The sequence below is a fragment of the Natrix helvetica genome (genome assembly GCF_964273705.1).
Source record: "Natrix helvetica genome assembly, chromosome: 1".
Classification (NCBI taxonomy): Eukaryota; Metazoa; Chordata; class Lepidosauria; order Squamata; family Natricidae; genus Natrix; species Natrix helvetica.
Window position 1 is genome coordinate 359,226,701 of NC_138548.1, and position 17,586 is coordinate 359,244,286.

At 44.5% G+C, this 17,586-nt stretch overlaps 2 protein-coding genes across 2 annotated transcripts; both read left to right on the forward strand.

Moving 5' to 3' along the window:
* Nucleotides 1-466: 466 nt before the first annotated feature.
* Nucleotides 467-6,630, forward strand: LOC309398303 (uncharacterized protein). Its single transcript, XM_081965078.1, has 2 exons — nt 467-537; nt 2,097-6,630. Exon 2 carries the CDS (start codon nt 2,184-2,186, stop codon nt 3,453-3,455), a length of 1,272 nt encoding a protein of 423 aa, XP_081821204.1. The 5' UTR covers nt 467-537; nt 2,097-2,183; the 3' UTR covers nt 3,456-6,630.
* Nucleotides 6,631-7,749: 1,119 nt separating this feature from the next.
* Nucleotides 7,750-12,649, forward strand: LOC309382440 (uncharacterized protein; the record flags this gene model as incomplete). Its single annotated transcript, XM_081933939.1, has 3 exons — nt 7,750-8,069; nt 11,107-12,214; nt 12,579-12,649. Exons 2-3 carry the CDS (start codon nt 11,197-11,199, stop codon nt 12,647-12,649), a joined length of 1,089 nt encoding a protein of 362 aa, XP_081790065.1. The 5' UTR covers nt 7,750-8,069; nt 11,107-11,196.
* Between the last annotated feature and the right edge of the window lie 4,937 nt (nt 12,650-17,586).

Below are 17,586 nucleotides of genomic sequence, written 5' to 3' on the forward strand. Positions count from 1 at the left end.
ATGAAAGGCAGTTGGGCGACCTTGGGCCAGTTGCTCTCTCAGCCTAACCCACCCACAAGGTGGTTGTAAGGTGTGTGGGGTATCTTCACTGTCTTTGAATTATTGTAAAAATAATAAAGGTGGATATAAATTTAAAAAAATCCATTTTGCAGGGGCTTGGCTGCCTTGTTTCCTTCTTGCAGGGCGTTGCCTCCATGGGAAGAAGGAGGAGATCTGGGTTCTTTCCCTAAACATTTCCCTTTCCTGTCTTGGGGTCTCTGGGGTTTAGGAAGCCCCGCTTCCAGCCTGCAGGGTGGGACACTCTTCCCATGGGCAGAGGCACCCTCCACACCCACGCCCACCGGAGGAACAGAGGCGATTGCGGAGCACGTGGGCCCGGCAGGGAGGGGAGATTAGAGGGGCGGGGCGGAGAAGGAAGGACACGCCCCCTCCCCTCCCCCTCGCTGGATCTTCGCTTTCCTCAGGGATTCCCGTTTCTTCCTTGGAGGATCAGCGCTGGGTCCCTCGGGAGTGGCTCCTGGATCCCGCTGGGGGCAGGTGTGGGGCTGCTCTCCCTCCGGCCTCCACGCCGCCCCTCCGCCAGAAGGAAGGGAGCTGCGGATCCCGCTCTTCAGCTTCTCAGGGTTTTCCTGGGGGAGATCGGGCCACTGGCGTTGCCTGCAGGGAGCGGATCCCTCCCGGGGGGCAAAGGGGGCTCCGCCCCCGGGCTAGATCTGCCCCCTCCTCGCCCGGCCAAGGCTCCCTGGGGGGCTCCGGGCGGATCAGGGAAGCAACTTCTGGGTAACTTGCTTCAGAAGGTCTCTCTGTGGTTCGTCCGAGGTCTCTAAGCATCCAAATCCCTCGCCTGCAGTTGCAAAAATAGAGCTTTAAAACTTTAGTTGAGGTTTGTAATGTGCTTTTAATACAGAGCGGCCTCATTGCTATTGGGGAGGGGAGAGTTTGGGAGAAAGTTTTAAATGAATTGAGTTCATGTTGTCTTACCCCACAAAAGATCCTTTTTCTCTGAGCTCAATTTAAAAGGGGAACAAATGAAGTCCTTTGTTCTTACGCTAATCTTGAATCTGCCTTGAGTGCAGAGAAGAGCAACAAAGATGATTAGGGGACTGGAGACTAAAACATATGAAGAACGGTTGCAGGAACTGGGTATGTCTAGCTTAAGAGAAAGAAGGACTAGGGGAGACATGATAGCAGTGTTCCAATATCTCAGGGGTTGCCACAAAGAAGAGGGAGTCAAGCTATTCTCCAAGGCACCTGAGGGTAGAACAAGAAGCAATGGGTGGAAACTAATCAAGGAGAGAAGCAACTTAGAACTGAGCAGAAACTTCCTGACAGTTAGAACAATTAATCAGTGGAACAGAAGTTGCCTCCAGAAGTTGTGAATGCCCCAACACTGGAAGTCTTTAAGAAGATGTTGGATAGCCATTTGTCTGAAATGGTATAGGGTTTCCTGCCTAGGCAGGGGGTTGGACTAGAAGACCTCCAAGGTCCCTTCCAACTCTACTATTGTACTATTGTATTGTATTGCCTCTGATCCTAAAGGCTTTCCTTCTTTTTGCCCTGAAGGGGCTGTGACATGGCCCTTTATGGTGGCTGTTTTACAACACAAAGTTTTTATGGATGTTTTGAGGCTGGTTGCCACCTGATGCTTTCATGCTGGTTTCTCCCGTTTTAGCTCATCAAAATCTTGGTTAAATCTTGGTTTGGAACATAAGCATTTATTTTTTATGGATCAAATTTGGGTCGGTTATCAGGGTCAGAGGTTTTGTCTTCCGAGTTTTCCTGGGAGACGTATAGTCGCCTTTATTTGTTTTTTATCTTTATTTCACAAAACGGCAATGCAGTGAAAGTTTTTGTGTTTCCTATATGCACTCCTCGAGTTACGACTACAACTCATTTCTGGAGAAAAGTGGGCATTACATGAGACATCACATGATCGCTTTCTTCGAGAACTGCAATTCTGCCCTTGCATCGTGCTTTAGAGCGCTCTCTGGGCAGTTTAGAAATGTCAGCACCTGGCCCTCAGCAATTTTGTTATTTTCTGTGTTTCTCGAAAGGAAATAATGTTCTCTTCTTCTTCTTCTTTTTTCCACAGACAGGAAAACAAGTGTGATCAAAAATTTACCTGCAAGGCAACTATCAACAGATAGTAGAAATTCAGCCCAAGGCATCAGCCACCAGAAAGCATGGAGGGTGGAAATCTCTTGGATCCCCCATCAGACACAAGAAGCTCTCCAAGGACAAAAAACTCCAAAGATCTCAGGAGCCCCCCAACATTAAAACCCTATAAATGTGAGGACTGTGACTTGTGCTTTGGACGAAAGTCAAACCTTCTTACACATCAGAAAATCCACACTGGAGAGAAACCTTATCAATGTCTGGATTGTGGGAATTTTTTCCGTGAAAAAGTCACTCTCAGAGACCATGAGAGAATCCACACAGGGGAGAAACCTTACAAGTGTTGGGAATGTGGGAAGAGCTTTTCTCGGAACTCAGGTCTTTGGATCCATGAGAAGATTCATGCAGGAATAAAATCTTACAAATGCTATGAGTGTGGAAATTGTTTCACCAACAGTTCAACTCTTCGGAGTCATTGGAAAACACACACAGGGGAGAAAAATGAAAAGTGTCTTGAATGTGGGAAATGTTTTACCCAGAGTTCATCTCTTCGGAGACATGTAAAAATACACCGAGGGGAGAAAAATGAAAAGTGCCTTGAATGTGGGAAAAGTTTTACCTTGAAATCAACCCTGTTGCAACATCAGAGACGTCACACTGGAGAGAGACCCTATGAATGCCCAGAATGTGAGAAACGATTTGTGTATTCTCATGAACTTCAGACACACCAGAAGAGGCATAAAGGGGACCTACCTCATAGATGTGAGGAGTGTGGGAAAAGTTTTATTTCACCAGCCCAAGTTCAGATTCATCAGCGAATCCACACTGGGGAGAAACCCTTCAAATGTGGGGAGTGTGGGAAATGCTTTTCTCAGAAGCAACACCTTGGACGCCATCAACAGTTCCACACAGGAGAGAAGCCATTCAGATGCGCAATATGTGAAAAATGCTTTGTAGACATGCGAGGCCTTCGGGGTCATCATAAAACCCACACAGGGGAGAAGCCATATCAATGCAACGACTGTGGAAGATTTTATAGTACCTCATCAGCCCTTAAAAGTCATGTGAAAACTCACACAGGGGAAAAAAACTACAAATGTTTTGACTGTGGGAGAGCATTTGCTCATTCAGGTTCTCTTAGAAGTCACAGCCGAATCCATACAGGAGAGAAGCCCCATACATGCTCAGAGTGTGATAAAAATTTTTCACGGAAAGATTCTCTTGTGATGCATCAGCGAATCCACACTGGAGAGAAACCGTATAAATGTCTGGAGTGTGGGAAATGTTTTGTCCATCCTTCAACACTTCGTGCGCACACCCGAAATCACACAGGAGAGTAGCCTGCGTGTGAGAAACCTTTTCATAGTAAATCAAAGCTGAAAAAGCATCAAAAAGTCCATAGCAGAGATAAATCTTGTTTAGTTGGAATGCTGGAAACACTTTTTTTCAACCCATCTTAATGTTTACCAGGAACTTCACACAGTGACCGAAGGGAAATCCTACCATTATTTGGTGTGAGTAAATGTTTTTCCTACAGAAGCAAAGGAACCTCAGAGAGTTCACAGTGAGGCAAAAGAATGAATATTTTGAGTGTGAGAATATTTTGCCCGCAAAGTGGAATTATTAATTTACTGGAGTGATTACACAAAAGAGTCATAAATATGTGGGGAGTAGATTTAAAGTTTTGCAGAGTACAGGACGTCCTTGACGTATGACCACAAGTTGGAATGGATTTCTGGTCATAAGTTGCTACAGTCGTAAGTCAAGGAACCAGGTTTTTCTGTTAATTTTTACTAGGCTTTGTTGATCAATGGGAAGGACTGAAAATTTAGAGAGGGGAAAATGGGGTGGAATGAATCTGGTGGTTTATTTAGTGATAAAAGTTTTGCTAAAAGTGATAAAAGAATCTGCTGGCTGAGGATGAAGAGGGAAAGTTTTCTTTTTCCTATTATCTTTTTTTGGAGAGTTTTTCCCCCCCTTTTTTTTCATATATTCACACACAAATATTTGTATTAACTTTCTTTCGGGGCATATAATCCTTAATAAAAGTATTGCTGAAAATCATGGCTCCTCAAACCACGGGCCGCATGTGGCCGCTGAAGTCATTAATCTGGTGCACCCAGGACCTCGAGGTGGGCCCGTCCACATCGCCTACCCCTTCCCCCAATCACAGAACTTAACTTCAGGACCCCCATGGGCAGGAACTGAAAGGTAAGGCCAACAATTTTGGTCTGCAGAATGCTTCTGGAGGTGTGTGTGAAAAAGAGAGCAAGAGGCCAAGAAACGGGCAAAAATAGCCTGGTTTTGGCCAAAATACAAACTGTTTTTGCCTGCCTTTGGCCTGCAGAATGCCTCGTGGGGTGTGTGTATGAAAAACGGGCCACACAGACGCCCCAGGAGGCTCAAAAATGGCCCATTTTTCAAACGGTCTCTTTCCATTCCCCTCTGTTATTGGAAGGCTACTCATTTTGGCAAAGATGGCCGCTTTGGCCCCTCTCTCCATCCAGGGCTCCTCTCTGTCCAGAAGGCGGACGTAGCTGTCCCAGAAAGAGCCTCCCAGGTCTTTTCAGGCGCAGATGGACATCTCCTCCTGATGGGCTTCTCCTTTGAGACACAAGACAGATCCTTCCTTTCTCCCCCTCCCAGTCAGTCAGAACTGAAGAAGCTTCTTAGATGAGAAGTGAAACGTTTTCAAGGGAAAGAAATACCCAACAAAGTCCAGTTTACGTTTGGGGTGGGGGGAGGAAATGTACCTGCCAGAGTTTTATTACTTGTGGCCCCTCCTGTGTGGGGTTCTCTGTCCTTCCTTCCCTTCTCAGCTCAAGTGGGAGAGGCTGAGTTTGGGTCGGTCCCCCTATTCAGCCCAGAGCTCATCAGGCACAGCTGGAGGGCAGAGGCAGCCATGGGGGCTCACCACAGGCAGACATCAACCTGCGAACCGTTTGAAGTAATGTAGGAGCCCAGCCGAACAAGGTCCTTCATGACTGCGATCCATAATGGGCAGACGACCATAAATTGAGGATCAGCTGTACGTTTTTATTTTTATTTATTACCACGTTTAGCAACCACCTATATCAGTGGTTCTCAACCTTCCCAATGCCGCGACCCTTTAATACAGTTCCTCATGTTGTGGTAATAACCCCCTAACCATAAAATTGGTGTCTCGGTTCCTAAGACCATCGAAAATATGTGTTTTCCGATGGTCTTAGGTGACGCCTGTGAAAGGGTCGTTCGACCCCCAAAGGGGTCCCGACCCACAGGTTGAGAACCACTGACCTATATCATCACCTAAAAGAGTGGATGATTTCCCTTCTTGCGAAAACTCTTTGGATTCCACCTCTTGTGAAAGACAGCTGGGGGAGGGGGGAGGAGTTTCACAATAATAAAACTAAAACCAAGAAAACCGAAAGAAGCTGGCACCTGAAACACACACACACACACACCTCCAATCCTGCAGTCCCAGCCTAACTTTGTCCCAAATAAAGTTTTTCAAAAGGCTAGATAGCTGGATCCCTCAGGAAAGGATCTTCCCCAGGGCAGGGGGCTGCAACAGAAAATTCACCCTTCCTGGCTCCCACTAAATGGCAGATCCCAATGGTCAGGATCAGGATTAATTATCAGTTTTATAGCGGTTTCTCTCCCCTTCTTCAGCTATTGGTTGACACAGAGCAAGGGCCCTGCCAGCCACACACACCAATGAGGTAGGAGAAAAAGCTAGGCCTAAGACTTTGGTTCATTATATTCAAAAGTACAAACTTTGGTCAAGGAGAAATGTGCAAACTGTTGCCAGTTTGGATTGCTGATACAGGACAACGGTATTTTTATCTCTAAGTGCACCTGGAGGGGTGTATCCTGTTTATCAGTCAAGGACAGGGGATAGTTCCTCTATTTTCTTGCAGATGTCTACACTTTATAAACCACCCACTAAGGGCTTTTTATTATTATCTTTTCTGTAATTTTCCACCCATCCTTTTACCTTTTACCATATTTGGAGTATGTATGTTAATGTAATTGTGTACGTCAAAATGATTATAAAAGGTTGCTGAAGTGGGCCCTTCGGGGTTCAGACTATTTCTCCTAACTCTGGTCTTTGAACCTTGCGCAATAAACTTTCTTGCATTGGAAAGAGCTGGTCTTTGACTCCTTGATTTCCACAACACCTCAAACAAGTTCTGTCTTCAACATGGATTTGGATCCTTTCATTTCCCCTCCTTAAACAGGGGATCATTTTCATAAACATTGACACACATGTGTGTCTTACATGGACTCTGGTACAGGCTGTATTCCCCAGCCGGCATGAATTCTGGGAGCTGAAGTCTACCCATCTTAAAATTCCCAATCAACACTCAGGACATCCGGGATGGCCTAGTGGTCAAGGCCCTGTGTTAGAAAGCCTGGGGCCATGGCTTCAAGCCGTGCCTTGGATATGAAAGCCAGCTGGGTGACTTTGGACCAGTCACTCTCTCAGCCTAACCCACCTCACAGGGTTGTTGTGGGGAAAATAGCTGAAGGAAGATTGAGTCATTTGTAAAAACAATGAAGGTGAATGCAGCTGCCAAAAAAGCCAACACAGTTCTAGGCTGCATCAACAGAGGGATGGAATCAAGATCACGTGAAGTGTTAATACCACTTTATAATGCCTTGGTAAGGCCACACTTGGAATACTTCATTCAATTAGGTTGCCATAATGTAGAAAAGATGTGGAGACTCTAGAAAGAGTGCAGAGAAGAGCAACAAGGATGATTAGGGGACTGGGGACTAAAAAATATGAAGAACGGTTGCAGGAACTGGGTATGTCTAGTTTAATAGAAAGAAGGACTAGGGGAGACATGATAGCAGTGTTCCAATATCTCAGGGGTTGCCACAAAGAAGAGGGAGTCAAACTATTCTCCAAGGCACCTGAGGGTAGAACAAGAAGCAATGGGTGGAAACTAATCAAGGAGAGAAGCAACTTAGAACTAAGGAAGAATCTCCTGACAGTTACAACAATTAACCAGTGGAACAACTTGCCTCCAGAAGTTGTGAATGCCCCAACACTGGAAGTCTTTAAGAAGATGTTGGATAGCCATTTGTCTGAAACAGTATAGGGTTTCCTGCCTAGGTAGGGGGTTGGACTAGAAGACCTCCAAGGTCCCTTCCAACTCTGCTATTGTATTGTATTGTATTAAATGTAAATAAGTAAGTAAAAATAAAAAATAAATTCATTTCTATTTTGCAGTGTCTTCCCTCTTGTGTTGCCTCTGGGAACCAGGGTGAGAAGGGGGCTGCTCCCCCAAACTCTCTCCTTTCCTGTCCCAGGGGCTCTGGGGGTTGGCAGATGACCCACCCGAAGGGTCTGAGGCTGCAGAAAGCCCCTCCCATCCCCAGAGACCCCAGACCCAATTTGAACTCTAACAGATGGAGGAGGGGGGATGTCATCATATCATCTCCTCCCCAGTGGCTCTTGCAGAACAGGGTGAGACCCGAGGACAGCTGAATTAAAAGGAGTAAACATAAATATTTATTATCCAATTAGGAAGGAAAACCAAAAAGTAAAGGTAACAAAAAACGGAGGGTCCTGACTTTTCCTTCCCGGCACTTTGAACGGAGGGAGATTTGGGGAAGTGGCGCTATTAAGGGGCGGGGCTGCAAGGAGGAGGCGGAGCCCGAGAGGAAAGCAGAAGTTGCTCCCTTGCTTCTCCGCTTCCGTCTACCGTCCACGAGTCCCGCTTCTTCCTCGGAGGATCGGCGCAGGATCCCTCGGGAGAGGCTTCTGGGTCCCGCTCGGGGCAGGTGGGGCTGCTCTCCCTCCGGGCCTCCCCTCCAGCCTAGAGATCTACTCCCCGCCAGGAGAAAGAGAGAGGAAGATCTCCTCGGGGAGATCCGTCTTTGGCGTTGCCTGTAGAGAGTTTATTCCTCCCTGCCCTCCAGGGGGGCAAAGGCTTCCCGGGTGGAATCCGAGAAGCAACTTTGGGGTAAGTTGCTTCAGAAGGTCTCTCTGTGGTCCGTCAGAGGTCTCTGAGCATCCATATCCCGCACGTGCAGTTGGAAAAACGGAGCTTTAAAACCCTTGTTGAGGTTTGTAATGCGCTCTTAACACAGACCGGCTTCATTGCAATGGAGAGGGGAGAGTTTGGGAGAAATAAAAGTTTTAAATTAACCGAATTAAGTTCATGTTGTCTTAACCTACAAGAGATCCCTTTTCTTTGAGCTCAATTTAAAAAGGGGAACAGATGAAATCCTTTGTCCTTATGCTAATGTTGAATCTGCTGGGTAGAATCAGGAGAAATCCGTATTTTCCTTCTTTGGCCCTGAAAGGGATGTGATGTGGCCCTTCATGGTGGATGTTTTGCAAAGTGAAGTTTTGAGGCAGGTTGCCGGCTGCCACCTGATGCTTTCCTGGGCTTTGCTACTGTTTGCTGAGGGACTGCCATGAACCAAGGGGAGGCAGAATGCTTGAGAGGGTTGGGGGGGAGTAAGGTTGGTGTCTCCTCCAGGGGCTACTTCAAAGTCAGCAGGCATCCATGCTACCTCCCAAACTGTGCTTCTCTGCTATATTAAATATCTGGCCTGAACCTAATCTGGAGAGAGGGGGGGAGAGAGAGAGAGAGAGGGAGAGAGAGAGAGGGAGGGAGGGAGGGAGGGAGGGAGAGAGAGAGAGAGGGAGGGAGAGAGCGGGAGGGAGAGAGGGAGGGAGGGAGAGAGGGAGGGAGAGAGAGAGGGAGGGAGGGAGAGAGGGAGGGAGAGAGGGAGGGAGGGAGGGAGAGGGAGGGAGAGAGGGAGGGAGGGAGAGAGAGAGGGAGAGAGAGAGGGCGGGAGGGAGAGAGAGAGGGAGGGAGAGAGAGGGAGGGAGGGAGAGAGAGGGGGAGGGAGGGAGGGAGAGAGAGAGAAAGTGTGTGTGTGTGGGGGGGGGAGTTAAACGTCTCCTTTTTCACTGTTGCAAGAGCAATAGAAATAGCACTTAGACTTATATACCCCTTTGCAGTGCTTTACAGCCCTCTCTAAGAGGTTTATACAGCCAGCCTATGGCCCCCAACAATCTGGGTCTTCATTTTACCCACCTTGGAAGGCTGAGTCAACCTGGAGCCTGGTGAGATTCGATCTGCCAAATTGCAAGCAGATGGCAGTCAGCAAAAGTAGCCTACAGTGCTGCATAGGGCCTAGTTACCTGCGGGATCGCATCCTCCCACACACATCCCTGCAGCCAATTCACTCTCACAGGGAGGGGCTTCTCCTGGTGCCGTCCACGAGGCAATGCCAACGGGCGACACCGAGGAGTAGGGCCTTCTCTGTGATGGGCCCAACCCTCTGGAATGACCTCCCCCCCGACATTAGAACCACTACTGACCTCCGCTCCTTCCGACAGAAACTGAAGACACACCTGTTCCGACTGGCTGGTCTGGCATAATTTATAACGTCTACCTCCTGGCATACACATTCTTACTGGTTTTTAGAGGGATAGTGTTTTAAATTTAACCTGATATTTTAAACCTTTGTATCGATTTATTTATTTAGCTGTACAGTTTGGCATATTTTATCCTCCTCTCATACATGTATTTATGTAGTTATTTCTATGTTTTAATCTGTTGTATTTTGATACGGACTGTACACCGCCCCGAGTCCCTTTCGGGAGAGGGGGCGGTATATAAACGCTAATAAATAATAAATAATAATAATAATACTCTAACCACTGCACCACCACGGCTCTTGTACACTTGGCTTCTAATAGAACTATATCTTACTCAACGAGTGGAGCCAATGACTGTCTCAATTTTAGAGTTTGAGCTGTGGCAGGTCTGACACTGGCCTTGTGAGCAGGTACCAGGACAAGCTGATGGGCAGAAGGCGGCCTTTCGTAATTGTCAATATTTTCCAAAACGCCTGACTGAGACAACTCCCTCCCAGAAAGCCTTAAATCTTGGTTCTTTCACCCTCCAAAAAGAGCGGGAAAGGGCAACCCATTTCACTCATGCTCTGCCCAGGGGTGTGTTCCATCAGTCTCTAACTGCTGCTTTGCTCATGGATGCGCCCCCGTGGGTGCATGTGCAGAGCAATAAAAATTGCATGCGCAGAAGCAAAAAACAAGACGGCAGTGCCTATGGTTGCCGACCAGAGAACAGGTTCGAGGGCGTGGCAGGCCTGGGTCTCTGCCTGTTCCAACGACCCATGCCGCGAAACATCTACCGGTTCGGCTGAACTGGTCTGAACTGGTAGGAACCCACCAGTGGATCTGCCCCATCTGGTCTCTCTCCCCTTCCTTTGAGTTTTCCTGCTGACATGCATTGCTCCCTGTTGGATTTCACCTTGCTGGTTTCTTCTGTTTTGGCCCATCAAAGTCTTGGTTAAATCTTGGTTTGGAACATAATCCTTTGTTTTTTATGGATCCAATTTGGGTCGGTTATCAGGATCTGAGGTTTTGTCTTCCAAGGTTTCACCCTTGTGCTGGAGCCCATCTGCAGGGAACTTCTCTCGAGCAGAGTGTGTGCATTTCTCTGCCATGGTCCACACAGAGGATTGCGTACATCACACCACACAGCACACACTCTGCTGGAGGGAAGTTCCCTGAGGAGGGGCTCTAGCATGAGCCCGAAAGCTCTGAAAACGAAACCTCTGATCCCGGTGACTGACTGAGATTGCACATCCTGCAACTTCATCCTGGGATGTGAATATTTACCTTCATTTGTGTTTTATTTTTATTGGACTAAGCAACAATGTAGTGAGGCTTTTTGCCTTAATTATTTGTCTTTCCTATAGGCGGTCCTCGACTTATGACTATAACTGGACTGCAATCCCACTGGTTGAGCAAAGCAGTCACTGTTTGCTCAAGAACTGCAATTCTAAACTCAATGTTGCGGTTGTTCTTAGCAATGGCACTTTGACTTCGATACGTAGTGCTTTACAGCACTCGCTGAGCAGTTTACAAATGTCAGTCTCTTGTCCGCCACAATTTTGTGATTTTCCATGTTTCTCGAAAGGAAATTATGTTATCATCTTCTTTTTTTGTTCCATTAGCAGGAAAACAACTGTGACCAAAGCTTCACCTGCAAGACAACTGTCAACAGATAATAGAAAACAAGCACAAGGCAGCAGCGCCAGGAAAGCATGGAGGGTGGGAATTTCTCAGATCCCCCATCAGACACAAGAAGCACTTCAAGGATGCCCCAAAGAACCCATGAATGCTCAGAGTGTGGGAAATCCTTTGCTCTCCAGTCCCTCCTTTTGACCCACAGGAAGGTACATGTGGGAAGGGGATCCAGTCAAGGTTTGGAAGGCGAGAAATCTTTCTCTGGGAAAAACCCCAAAGATCTCAGGAGCCCCCCAACACTAAAACCCTATAAATGTGAGGAATGTGATTTATGCTTTGGACGAAAGTCAAACCTTCTTACACATCAGAAAATCCACACTGGAGAGAAACCGTATCAGTGTCTGGAATGTGGAAAATTTTTCCGTGAAAAATCCACTCTCAGAGACCACCAGAGAATCCACACAGGGGAGAAACCTTACAAGTGTTGGGAATGTGGGAAGAGCTTTTCTCAGAAAGCACATCTTTGTGTCCATGAGAAGATCCATGCAGGAATCAAACCATACAAATGCTTTGAGTGTGGAAAATGTTTCACCCGGAGTTCAGGTCTTCAGAGACATTGGAAAACACACACGGGGGAGAAAAACGAAAAGTGCCTCGAATGCGGGAAATGTTTTTTCACGAAATCAATCCTGGCACAACATCAGAGAATTCACACTGGAGAGAGACCCTATGAATGTCCAGAATGTGAGAAAAGATTTGTGGATTCTTCTGAACTTAAGAGACACCAGAAGGGGCACAAGGAGGAGAAACCCTATGAATGTGAGGAGTGTGGGAAAGGTTTTGTTACACGAACAGTGCTTCGGGTTCATGAGAGAATCCACACAGGGGAGAAGCCATTCAAATGTGGGGAGTGTGGGAAATGCTTCTCCCGAAAACAAAACCTTGGAGCCCATCAGAGGGTCCACACAGGAGAGAAGCCTTACAGCTGTGTAGAATGTGGGAAATCATTTGCTTATAAGGGAAAACTTAGTAAACATCATAAAACCCACACAGGAGAGAAGCCATATCAATGCTACGAATGTGGACAATTCGATCGTAAGGGAAAACTTTGTAAACATCATAAAACCCACACAGGAGAGAAGCCATATCAATGCTACGAATGTGGACAATTCTATCGTACCTTATCAGCCCTTAGTCGTCATGTGAAAATTCACACGGGGGAAAAAAACTACAAATGTTTAGACTGTGGGAGAGCATTTTCTGATTCAGGTTCCCTTAGACGTCACAGCCGAATCCATACAGGAGAGAAGCCCCATAAATGCTCAGAGTGTGGTCGGTGTTTTTCTCTCAAAGCTAGTCTTGTGATCCATCAAAGAACGCACACTGGAGGGAAACCATATAAATGTCTGGAGTGTGGGAAATGTTTTGCCCATCCTTCATCACTTCACTTGCACACCAGGCATCACACAGGAGAGTGGCCTTACAAGTGTGCAGAGTGTGAGAAACCATTCCATTGCAAATCAAAGTTAAGCCTCCATCAGAAAACCCATAGCAGAGATAAACCTCCCGTATTTTCCGGAGTATAAGACGCTCCGAAGTACAGAAGATTTACACTGTTTGTGGTGTTACATTTCTTTTCTTTTTGTTAAAAAAAATATTTTTCCATTTTTACAACATATAATCACATGTATACTATTACATAACCAACATCATTTTGCATTATTGTTTACATCAGTTCATCTTACCATAAGCTCCCAAAACACAATTGTTTCGCTTTTCTGTTCTCCATACAGCGCATTTATCCTTATCCATCACTTTCTTCTCCCTCTCTCTCCTCCCCCTCCCTACCTCCTTTCTTCCCTCTGTCATCCTTCCCTACTCTCCTTCCCCTTCCTCTCTCCTTCTCCCCTCTCCCCTCTCCACTCCTCCTTTCTCTCCTCCTCTTCCCCCCTCCTTGCCCTCTCTCCTATTCTTTTCTCCTTCCTCTGCCTCCCGTCTTCTCTTCCCACTTATCGTTTACTTGGTGTATTTTGGCTTCTGAGCAAGCTCCGTTTTATGTTGATGGTATTTATCAATATACGGTACATGTTTCATTTTAACATCCCTTTCTTGGAAAAAAAATAGAACAAAAAAGTATATATATATAGTCATTGTGCTTTTAAGCCCCTTCCCCCCATCTAATTTTGGTTGAGATGTAGACCTTACAATTCCTAGCTATTCTCATCATTATCTTTATATAATTATACATCTTTACATGCTCCCAACTTGTGATTCTATCTTAAAATCATAATAACTTCCCTTTGTAGATACAGTATATTCCATGTTTCCTCTATTTTTCTATAACTTGGATCAAATTATCCTTAAATTGTCTATAAATGACAAAGCACACTGTTCAATGTTTATTACGATTCCCTTAATCTATTATGTAAATGAAAACAAGCAGTAAACATCTCGCTTTTTTCATCATCTTAAAATTTAACCCATGTTTAGTTATCCTACTGTTGTCATTTTCAGTCAATTCGCAACTCAGTTTAATTATCATATGTAAAAGGGAAACAGAACTCTCTGCTTTACAACCTCCCCATATCAGTTTCATATTTATCCATATTCAATGTTTTTTGGCTTTTTTTGTTATTTTTCCATTATTATGTTCAACCAGTTAGCAACTCCATTTTATTTTCATATTTAAAAATAAAACCCTTATCTTACCTTATATTTTCACCTATCTAGGTATCTGATATTTTCCTAGTAAGTGTCTTGTCCCATTTCTCTGTTTTAACATCTCCACTCCCAACAGTTTTCCCCAAACCACCCTCACTCAAGTATTTCATATTTCTCTTTGTTGGGGTGTAGCCTCCTACTTCAATTTTCTTTATACCACTAACAACCTTCAAGAGTACTTTTGTCTGTTTTTCCCCCCTTTTGTTGGGCTATCTCCTCTCTTTACCATTTTCCCTATACCAATACCGAAGCTGATGGGGTTTGTTATCTGCTTTTTATTTCCCTCTATTTCTCCCCCTCTCCCTTCACTGCCTTCCCCACTCCCTTCTTCTTCTTTGAATTCTTCTTTAGATCTCTGCTTCACTGGGTTCCGAATTCTATTTAAGCTTGATTTTATTGATTTATGTATATATTTTTAATAATTTCACGTAGTTCTTCTAATCCCCCGTTTTCCATGACGTCCAGTTTCAAAGTTATAGTTAGTTATACAATCCTTGTTTCAGAGTTCTAGTTCACCTTAGATTTATCTACTTCGATTGCTATGGAAAAAAGCAATGAGGGCCCACTTAGTCTTTTGTTCTTCCTTGATATCCAATTGCAAGATTGCAGTTGGTTATTCAAGTTTTATTTCAAAATTCTGTTCCATCTTAAGTTTAATTAATCCATTTACTCTGAAACCGGAAAAGAATCTAACGCCGTCTTAGTCCTCTGCAGCAAGCAAACAAAGTAGAGAGAGGAGAGGAGGAAGACAGGGGAAAAAAACCCTCCGATACTTATTCTTTGCTTCAGACACTGCTCAAAATAAATCACTTATAATAAGTTTGTAGTCAGCCAAAAGTTTTTCTCTGTCTCTACTTTTCCAAATTCTGATTTATGGCAGTTGGTTAATTAAAATTTCTGAACAGTGAGGGTTGAGTTGTCCGTTATCAATAAGAGAACGTGCTTTTATTCTTTTTTTTTCTTAGTTATATTGGCTGGAAGGGTTTCAAACAATGTTAAAGTCTTGGCTTCTGTTTAAGATCCATCTACTTTGAGTCCGAAAAAGAAGCTAACTCCATCTTAATCCTCCACAGGAAAAAGAGAAGAGAGCGGAGAAGAGGGGAAAAAAAAACCTTCGTAGTAATCCAGCAAAAGTTTTTTTCTCTGCCTCTGCTTTTCCAAAATTCTGATTTATGGCAGTTGGTTTTAAATTTTCCGTTATCTGTAAGAGCACGTACCTTTTTTTTTTTTTTTTTTGTTATATTAGCTGGAAGGAGTTCAAACAAAGTAAAAATATTGGCTTCTGTCGAGATCCAAAGCCAAATTTAACGTTTATAATTGAGTAAGTTTGTCACTTCTCTGCTTTCTATTGTTCTGTTCAAAAGCGTTTCAAACAAAAAACTTCAGGGGGGGGGCTGGCGTTACAACCCTCCACCTTCTTCCTTTCTTTAGGAAAAAAAAAAGTCCCAATCTGACCATCAGTATTATTTATGTCCTCAAGATTTCTTTGCCTTTTCCAGATTTGATTTATAGTTGTGGGTTAGATAAAATTCTCTTACCAGGCCTTTCATCTCTTCCTGTCTCCGCCTGCTCAATTAGCTTGACAAAAAGAGAGCATCTTGTCAGCCATATTAATGACTGCCACTCCGACTCCGATTCATAGGCAAATCTCTAACCCACGGTGGGGGGATCCGTTGCTTCCCCCAGGGCCTGATGAGATGCTGCCTCTTCAGGGGGGTTCTGCCCCTAAAAAAGGGACACCGGACAAGGTTTGTCAGACAGGGTTCATGTGAAGCTCTTCGGAGGTCACATCCCCTACGTCTGTCCATCTGAAGAACTTCCTGTCGACCCTGGTGTTACATTTCAAACTATATTTGTACAGATGCTGTTAAAATTGATGTGGCTTTCTGGAAGTATACATTATTCTCTGCTATTTAAAAGAAGATACAATAGCACCGGGCCTCGTCAGATCAAGCATTTATTTTTAAAAAGCTTCTTCATTTTGTTAACCTGTCTAGAACAATAATAAAGCAGTCTTTAAAAAATAAATCTAATAATTTGAACATTCTATAGGCATTTATAGTTATCGACTTACCTCCTTGCAGCAAACATCCTGTTTCAGTTTAGCCTGATTAGAAGAAAAAAAAAATCTGCCTCTGCCTCCCAGCAATTTGCCTCCTTGCAGCAAACAGCAATTTTCACTTTAAATGCAGGAACTGGGTATGTTTAGCTTAAGAGAAAGAAGGACTAGGGGAGACATGATAGCATTGTTCCAATATCTCAGGGGTTGCCACAAAGAAGAGGGAGTCAAACTGTTCTCCAAGGCACCTGAGGGTAGAACAAGAAGCAATGGGTGGAAACTAATCAAGGAGAGAAGCAACTTAGAACTGAGGAGAAATTTCCTGACAGTGAGAACAATTAATCAGTGGAACAGCTTGCCTCCAGAAGTTGTGAATGCCCCAACACTGGAAGTCTTTAAGATGTTGGATAGCTATTTGTCTGAAACGGTATAGGGTTTCCTGCCTAGGCAGGGGGTTGGACTAGAAGACCTCCGAGGTCCCTTCCAAGTCTACTATTGTATTGTATTGTATTGTATTGAATTTCAGTTTTAGCATGCTCCCGTTCATCAGCTGTTTCAGGCTGCAGGGATTGCCATAGCCTTTGGTGGCCTCCGCACGCCCGATTTTCTCCATTTGCTGTAAGGAGGTAAATTGATGGGCGTTTTTTTAAATTCACCAGAAGCATCACACAGTGACAGAAGGCAAATGCTAAAAAAATTGATGTGGGGGAAATCTTTTTTTCTACTGAAGGAACCTCAGATCTTTGACTTAAGACCCGAACTATGAGGAGAACTGAAGATTTAGACAGGATAAAATGTGGTGAGGGATGGAATGAAGATGCATCTGGTAGGTCATTTAGAGATAAAGTGTTGATGTTGAACCTGGTGGCTGAGGATGAAGAGGGAAAGTTTCTTTTTCTTACTATCTTTTTTGGAGGGATTTTTTTTTTTGCTTTTTTCACATTGTCCTCCATATATTGAAACACACATACAGCATATTCACAGACGTATTGTACATATTGTATTGAAAATGAAATTCAATGGTTAAAAGGGTAAGGTTCTACATTTAGGCAAGAAAAAGGGAATGCACAGGTACAGTATAGGTGGTACCTTGCTCAACAGTAGTAACTGTGAGAGGGATCTTGGAGTCCTAGTGGACAACCATTTAAATATGAGCCAGCAGTGTGCAGCAGCTGCCAAAAAAGCCAACACAGTTCTAGGCTGCATCAACAGAGGGGTAGAATCAAGATCACATGAAGTGTTAATACCACTTTATAATGCCTTGGTAAGGCCACACTTGGAATACTGCATTCAGTTTTGGTCACCACGATGTAGAAAGAGTGCAGAGAAGAGCAACAAAGATGATTAGGGGACTGGAGGCTAAAACATATGAAGAACGGTTGCAGGAGAGGGAGGAGCCAACGTTGCCACAAGATGGTTGTGTGGTCTCAATGCTGTGAGCGCATAGATGTCCCTTTGAAGTTTGTTTTCGATCACAGAGAACTGAGAGCAGCATTCTTTGTGAATCTATGCTTTAATTTTGTTGATCTTTCAAGCTAGAGTAGCTGTGTTTGTCAGAATGGCACAATCCCAAGGAGAGGTCTTGACTTTGCAAAAGATACTATCAGAAATACAGAAATTATCAAATACATATGAAAGAATAGATGAAAAACTGGAATACTTCGAGCACATAACAATAAAATATGAT

What these genes read in the sequence shown, in the direction of transcription:
- LOC309398303 (XM_081965078.1), top strand. Translation starts at nt 2,184, where the DNA reads ATGGAGGGTGGAAATCTCTTGGATCCCCCATCAGACACAAGAAGCTCT.